This window comes from Coenobita brevimanus, chromosome 78 (assembly GCF_032717465.1).
Source record: "Coenobita brevimanus isolate Jiangsu-jjx chromosome 78, ASM3271746v2, whole genome shotgun sequence".
NCBI classification, from domain to species: domain Eukaryota; kingdom Metazoa; phylum Arthropoda; class Malacostraca; order Decapoda; family Coenobitidae; genus Coenobita; species Coenobita brevimanus.
The window spans coordinates 26465038-26472973 of NC_137031.1; the positions used below are offsets into that span (position 1 = coordinate 26465038).

At 41.7% G+C, this 7936-nt stretch overlaps 1 protein-coding gene across 1 annotated transcript in view; it reads left to right on the plus strand.

Annotated features, from left to right (window-relative positions):
• LOC145408770 (uncharacterized) overlaps window positions 1–4064 on the plus strand; it is an 8139-nt gene extending 4075 nt beyond the window's left edge. The window contains exons 3-5 of the mRNA XM_080279421.1: window positions 1–98; window positions 177–365; window positions 2883–4064. The exon at window positions 1–98 is cut by the window's left edge and continues 741 nt beyond it. Of these exons, the coding sequence (XP_080135547.1) occupies window positions 1–98; window positions 177–365; window positions 2883–4064 (1469 nt within the window). The remainder of the gene's footprint in view (window positions 99–176; window positions 366–2882) is intronic.
• Window positions 4065–7936: the final 3872 nt, after the last annotated feature.

Genomic DNA, 7936 nt, shown 5'->3' on the forward strand with positions numbered 1-7936 from the left:
ACGTTAACGGAAACGGTGCCATCAACGGTAACGGTCCAATCAATGGTAATGGGTACGCTAACGGAAACGGTGCCATCAACGGAAACGGTAGAACAAGCATCGGTAATGGCTTCACAAACGGTCTCAACGGTAACAGCATCAACAGGATCAATGGTATCAATGGTAACGGTATCAACGGAATCAACGGTAATGGGATCAACGGCTTCGTGGACCCCATCACCGCGTTGAGCTCTGCCATCGGGGGGGGCGGCGTTGCAGGCGTGGACTATCCCATCCTCGCCTCCGTCCCGCTGACCGGCTTCACCTGCGCTAACACACAGGTGCCCGGATATTATGCCGACGCCACCCCGGAAGCTGGATGTCAGGTGAGAAGTTACTGTGATTTACTGTTTTGTGGCACCGTATCTACTGTGTAAGTCCTCAGGTATCATAAGTACAGTCCTGCAGTCTACCTGGTTTACCTGCTCCAACACACAGGTACCCGGAAGTTATGTTGACTCCGCCCTGGAAGCTGGATGTTAGGTGAGAATACTGTGAGATACTGTTCTGTGGCACCGTATCTACTGTGTAAGTCCTGGCACTGTATCAACACTCTTAGGTCTTCATGACAGTTAAGTCTTCTCACTGCAGCACGCCGGTATCAGTAATTATACCATACGAGGCCGGACGTCAGGTGAAAATATGTGAGATATTATATCCTGGCACTGTATCTACTGTGTAAGTCTTCATGTATCATAGTACAGTCCTGCAGTCCACCGGGTTCATCTGCTCCAACACACAGTACTCTACTCTTACCTTCACATCCAACCTCAGGCTTGATGTCATGCTTCATTAAGACTTCTTTTTGATCAATTTATTTAACCTACTGCATCATAATATTCCCTCATACATTACTAATAAGGTTTTAAGATCTACTATTGATGCCCATGAAGGCTCATAGCTACAAGAGGCAAAATAAATAGCTTAGGAAGATGGGGAACAAAATCTGTCACAATACGACCCCTCACATCCATTATAATAGTTACTCAGTCCTTTACTTCACTACATTCACCTTTCCAGACACTGCACCCATGTCTGTCAGGTAAGGATGAATGCAACTTATTACCATTGTGTATACTGTTGATTCCTTTATACACTCCTTCATGGTACTATATCATGGTAGGTCTCCATGGTAGTTATTGAGGTTAGCCCCTTCACGATCCATCTGTGCATTCCTTCACGGTACTAAGGCTTTTTCATGGTAGTATCTTAGGCTAGACCCCTTCACGATACCATTATGCACTTCTTCATGGTACTATGTACTTATGGGAGTTCTTCATGGTATTTAGCTAGCCTTTTCACTACACTGGGTATAGGAGCGCCAATACACCTTTCCCGACACCATTTCCAATTTTCCTACACCAACAATGCCCTGCAGTCTCGGTGTAGCATGAGGGTACACTGTTATGCTTACTGTCTAGGGTGTGTATATTTAGCCAGTTCCTTCATTATACCCGGGTTAGCTACACCAATACAGAGGTCCATGAATACCAAGCTGACATTACACCCAGGGTAGGTTAGGCTATAATAAGCTATCACGAGAAGGAAAGTAAAAATATCATCCAATTTTAATAACTATCTGGGATGTAGGACGTTTGCTTCTCATCATGGGGGTAAGAATGAGCAGGTTTCACTCCTATACGTTGTGGTAAGAGGAGCTTGCATTCAAATGAAGATCTGCTTCTATGAGTTATTAGCATTTTGCCTCTCATAGAACAGATTTTGAGGAGATGAAGACACCAAAAACTGCCTTATGTCCAGTTCCACCTGAGTTCAAAATGACCCCACAAATTACACCAAAAGTATTTTCCCATACATTCTGAAGTCCTTGATCATTGGGATGTGAAAGAAGTGAGCTAACTTACTTAAAGACATTCCATTCTCCCTCACTTTGGCCACAAACAACGCTCTTTTTGGTGAAATCTATAAATAGATCACAAAATAAAACAACTTTCCAACATAGCCTTAAGTCTTCGGGCATTGAAAATGAAAGAAATGAGCAAACTTACTAAAAAACATCCCCTTCTCTCACACTTTGGCCTTAAATCAGCCTCCCCTTGGTGAAATCTACGTCTCATTCACGAATTACACTAATCTTAAAATCATGCAGAGAGTTCGCAGTCATGACACGTATATATCAACTTTCTCTTGCATCTTCAGCCTTGATTTCTAAACAGTACGGTCGTTCTCCCTGACCTACCTAATTACCTCTTAATGCCATCTTATGGTATGCCGAAGGCAATGACTGGGGCTTCTTCCTTACCGATTTCTACTACTACTAATACTTCTTTTTCTTCTTCCACTACCACTACTAGTCTGCTACTATTACTACTACTTATTCTCCTCTCTCTTCTTCTCTTCCTCCTCCTTCTTCTTCTTCTTCATCTTCCATACTACTACTACTGCTGCTGCTGTTACTGCTACTACTGCCTCTAATACTACTGTTACTACTATTTCTTGTTCATGTTCTTTATCTCCTCCTGCTCCTCCCACTACTACTGCTACTACTACATTTATAGTTCTACCACTAATACTACTACTACTAGTACTACTACTACTACTATTTCCACCACTACAACCACCGTTACTACTACTGTGACTATTACTACACTATTTCTACAGGTCTTCCACACTGTTACTGCTACTACCACCACCTCCACTACCACCATCACCACCACCACCACCACTACTGCTACTACTACTACTACTACTACTACTGTCTCCACAGGTCTTCCACACTACTACTACTACTAGTACTACTACACTATTTCCATAGGTTTTCCACACTATTACTACCACCACCACCACCACCACAACTACTACTACTACTACTATCTTCACAGGTCTTCCACATCTGCCAAGCTGATGGACGTATGGATTCCTTCCTTTGTCCCAACGGTACTGTTTTCAACCAACAGTACTTTGTGTGTGACTGGTGGTACAACTTTGACTGTGCCACCGCTCCCAGTTTCTATGGTCTCAACGTCAATATTGGACTCATCAACGGCAACGGTGTCAACGGTAACGGTATCAACGGTAACGGTATCAACGGTAACGGCATCAATGGTAACGGTGTCAACGGTAACGGTATCAACGGTAACGGCATCAATGGTAACGGTGTCAACGGTAACGGTGTCAACGGTATCGGCATCAATGGTAACGGTGTCAACGGTAACGGCATCAACGGTAACGGTGTCAGCGGTAACGGTATCAATGGTAACGGCATCAACGGTAATGGTTATGGTAATGGTGTAAATGGTATCGTTTTCAGCGGTATTAACGGTAATGGAATAAACGGTAATGGCTATGGAAACATCAACGGTAACGGTGTCAACGGTATCGGCATCAATGGTAACGGTTATGGTGTGAATGGTAACGGTATAAACGGTAACGGCATAAACGGAAATGGTTATGGTAATGGTGTAAATGGTAACGGTATCAACGGTATTAACGGTAACGGGATCAACGGTAACGGGATCAATGGTAACGGTATCAACGGTAATGGCTATGGAAATGGTGTGAATGGTAACGGTATCAACGGTAATGGTTACAGTTACGGGCGTCGCAACAGTAACGGAGCCATCAATGGCAACGGTGTCAACAGAAACGGCCAAATCAACGTTAATGGCAACGGAAACGGCTACACCAACGGTTACACAAACGGTAACGGTGCAATCAACGGTAACGAGGCAATCAACGGTAACAGTGCAATCAACGGTAATGGAGCTGTCAACGGCAACGGCTACACAAATGGGTATACAAATGACAACGGTGCAATCAACGGTAACGGAGTAACCAACGGTAACGGCTACACAAACGGTAACGGTAATCGAGTAATCAACGGTAACGTTGCAATAAACGGTAACGGTGCGATCAACGGTAACGGTAATCGAGTAATCAACGATAACGGTGCGATCAACGGTAACGGTAATCGAGTAATCAACGATAACGGTGCGATCAACGGTAACGGTGCAATCAACGGTAACGGTATAACTAACGGGCTATACCAAACTCCCAGCTTTTAATAGTCTATCTATCTATCTATTGCCAGACGCCTCAATCCCGTTTGGGGTGGCCACAAACAAATCGCCTCCAAGTCGCCCTGTCCCCCGCCATTTCACTGCCCTGCTCCCAACTCACACCCCCCTCTCTCATATACCTCTCCACCCCATCTCTCCATCTCATCCTCGGCCTCCCCCTCCCTCTTTCCCCCTCCACCTCACTCACATACACTCTCTTCGTCAGTCTTTCACCCTCCATCCTCTCCACATGGCCAAACCACCTCAGTGTGTTCCTCATAACGCTTCCTATCCTATCCTATCCTTTTAATAGTACAATCTATATAAATTATTGCCCTATAGATGTATATATAAATTTCTATATAAATAATGTAAATAAAATATATATAATTATTTACAGATAGGTGCCAGGTAGACTAGACAGGTAAGATACTAATCAATTTCACTTGTGTTGGATTTCTTCACATTTTTGCGACTTTCAGACGGTTATTCTCAGCTTAGAGGGATTTCTCGGGCTGAAGGGGTTAAGGGAGGCTTGGGCTGCCTTCTCGTCGGGTAAGGTACTCCCTAACAACTGTTCCTAAGCGATATATTTTGCTGAATACACTTTGCCTTCCTGTTACTTAAGTCATTCTGAAAAATAAATCTGTGAGGAAGAGGTGTTAGGGAGCTGTCTTAACTGCCGAGAATACGAACCTTGGACTCATAAGGAAGCTCCCTAACACCTCTTCCTTAGTGATTTATTTTTTGGATATGGCTGCGCAATATCCTTTAGCACGTTATCCATGCAGAGTATGGCGATATTGGAAGGGTTTATGGACCATAGGACAGTAATGTATAATACACAAAATAAGTCGCATGGGAAACGGTGTTAGGGAGCTTGCTTAACCGAGAATACTGCCCTTGACTGAACTCCTCAAGACCTGAAAAAACCGTCTGAACAGAAAATTATAAAACCCTTACCCTTTCGCTGCTACTACTAATGTTCACTGCTAACTTAAGATGTTTTTTTCTCAGTTGTAAAGTGGGAAAATCGTCTCTATCAACCTTTCAGTGGGAAGACGATTTTTGAATTTATTTCAGATGTCTTCAGGGGCGAAAATCCGTCTTCACTTACCCCTCAGTAGGATTATTTTTTCAGTTCATTTCAGCTGCCCTCAAACGATTTTATTCAGCTTTGGATGGACTTGGTGTATTCGGGGAGGTTGGGGAAGGCTTTATCTAATCCCCCCAGCTCCACCTCTTCCTCCCCAGCTGCATAAAATCGTCTGGAGAGCAAGAAGAAAGTCCTTCACGTCTCCCTAGCTCAAACCACTAGGATATATAGACGGTTTTCCCCATCTGAAGTCTAACAGTGAAAGAGTTAAGACTACCCTGTTCCTCAGATCTGACTCAGTACTGCCTACCAGCTGAGAAAAAGCGTCAGGTGAAGCCTAATTAGCAGCCGGGTTGAGCTAGCGAGGTGCATGTAACAGGTCAAAGGTCACGAGGACAAGGGGTCAATGATTACTTAGTGTCTTCTGGATAGGCTTACGTTATTCACATCAAAGATTAATATTTCAGGCCAAATTCATGTAATATATATAAATTTGGTTTGAATATGTTTTTAAATTTATATATACAGTTTTTATTAATAGCCTATATTCTTTCAAAATTTGCAATCTGATAGTTTTTTTTTTATTATTCTGATGTCAATACGGCAGTCATTTTTTTCCTTCTTTTTTTTTTTTTTTTTTTTTTTACTATCAAACTCACGGATAATATTCAAAATTCTGCCTTAACATAATTTATTTATTTGGCTGTCTGTTCTCTCATTAATATTAGAAAACGTTTAACTCCTTTTAAAAAATTATATTCTTAATGGTAGCCTACTTCATGATTTACTAAATTACCTAAAGGGCTCCTTAAATTTATGCCGTAAAAAGATATTCCTTTGACTGCATAAAATTTCTAGTTCAGATCTAAGTAATGCACTTAAAATTTTGTCTTGAGATGGTCTATTTTGATGTTTTAAAAATGTGGGGCCAATATTTGTTAATGAAAAGGGATATATAATTTTTATTACTCACCATTCAGTAGATTTTTGCTATCGTCTAATAATATTTTAAATTTTTCCCCGCCAGATGTCAGCCTATTCCCAGTTCTCATTTCTTTCATTCTATATGCATTTGGTCAAAGGGATAATTGTATATTTTTCAAATTAATCTCTAAATCAGTGCTGTCTATTTAAACTCTTGCCTGAAATGAGAAACATATTTCCTGCTTAACATTTTGATGTTTGTAAGTATTAGGCCACTTACTTCTAAATATAACAGAGATAGCTCCTGCCTAGACGCTGAGGAAGACTGATAGTATGAGTGAAAGATGACCTGGTTGTAATGTATCCTCCATGCTCTCCTCCCTCTCAGTATTTTCCCATCTCTTCCAATGATCCTTGGCACTAGTTATCTTCAAAGTGTATGGAGAAATACATGGACTGGTGAAGAGTGATGGCCTTATTCTACGATCATGTCTTGCTGTAATTCATTTCGCTACCTCAAGACGGCTTACCCATTCCAAGAAATCTCTCTCTTATCGAAAGAATTTGGTAAGCTTACATCCGACCCCACCCAGACCGAACACCCTCGTCAAATTCGATATCTGAACCTTAAAATTCAGAAGAAGTCTTTCTCAAACATCTCTCTGGTCTACTTTAGTTCAAATGTCTATCCTAAATTAGAAATCTGAACCTCAAAAGTTCGAAATATCTCTCTGAAGCATCTATTTGAGCCCCACCAGCTCGAAACATCTCTCTGAAGAGTCTCTTTGAATCCCACCCGCTCGAAACGTCTCTCTGAAGCATCTCTCTGACCTTCTTCAGTCTCTCTCAGTGAAAATAAGTTTCGGGAAGTAGCAAAGAGTAATAGATAAAGATGTTGTACTGAAAGGCTAATCTAACGCTAGGATCTATTTCTTATATGCTAGGTGCTGAGGAGGGAAGCCTTCATGGGGTGGCACTGATATAACGGGGCGGTTTAGCTGCCTGGTTATACAAAAGCCCCTCAGCTCCCTCCCCATCCACCAGAGAGTAGGATGGTGGACTGCAGGAGAGGGGAAATTTCAGCCTGCAGTCCACTGGGTTCATATTTATTTCAGCAAGGGTTACTGCTACTACTACTACTACTACAGTACTTGTACAATAATGCTAACGAAGCTGAAGTATTACATTTTAGAATATATTTAGCCCCATATGGAGATTTATATTTTGTGCCATAAGTCTTTCCTGGATCTTTTTTCCTTTTGCAATAATTGTTTGCATATTATAATTTATGGGAAAATGCAATAAAAATGTGTGCACTTATTCTGTGTCTTCTTCGCCTTCGAGGACTATTTGTAAAAGAATCATTATTATTATTATTATCATCATCATCATCATCATCATCATCATCATTTAATTTTCTTCATATTCCTCCTCCTCTTCTTCCTCCTCATTCTCCTCTTCGTCTTCCTCCTCCTCCTCCTCCTCCTCTTCTTCTTTTTCTTCTTCTTCTTCTTCTTCTCCACCTCCTCTTCCTCTTCCTTCTCCTCCTCTTCATCATCATCATCATCATCATCATCATCATTATCATCATCATCATCTAATTTTCTTCATCTTCCTCCTCTTCTTCTTCCTCCTACTCCTTCTCCACCTCCTCCTCCAGCTTCTCCCCCTCTTCCTCCCCCTCCTCCTCATCATCATAATCAACACCCCCCCCCATCATCACTCAAACTCTATATTCCCCTCCCATAATTGAAGTGGAAGTAACCAAGAAAGGAAACCACAGAGAGACACGAAAATATTAACCCACATTTGTCCTAACTTTTAGCTCTCCCAGGCCTCTATAACTCACTTGATAAAT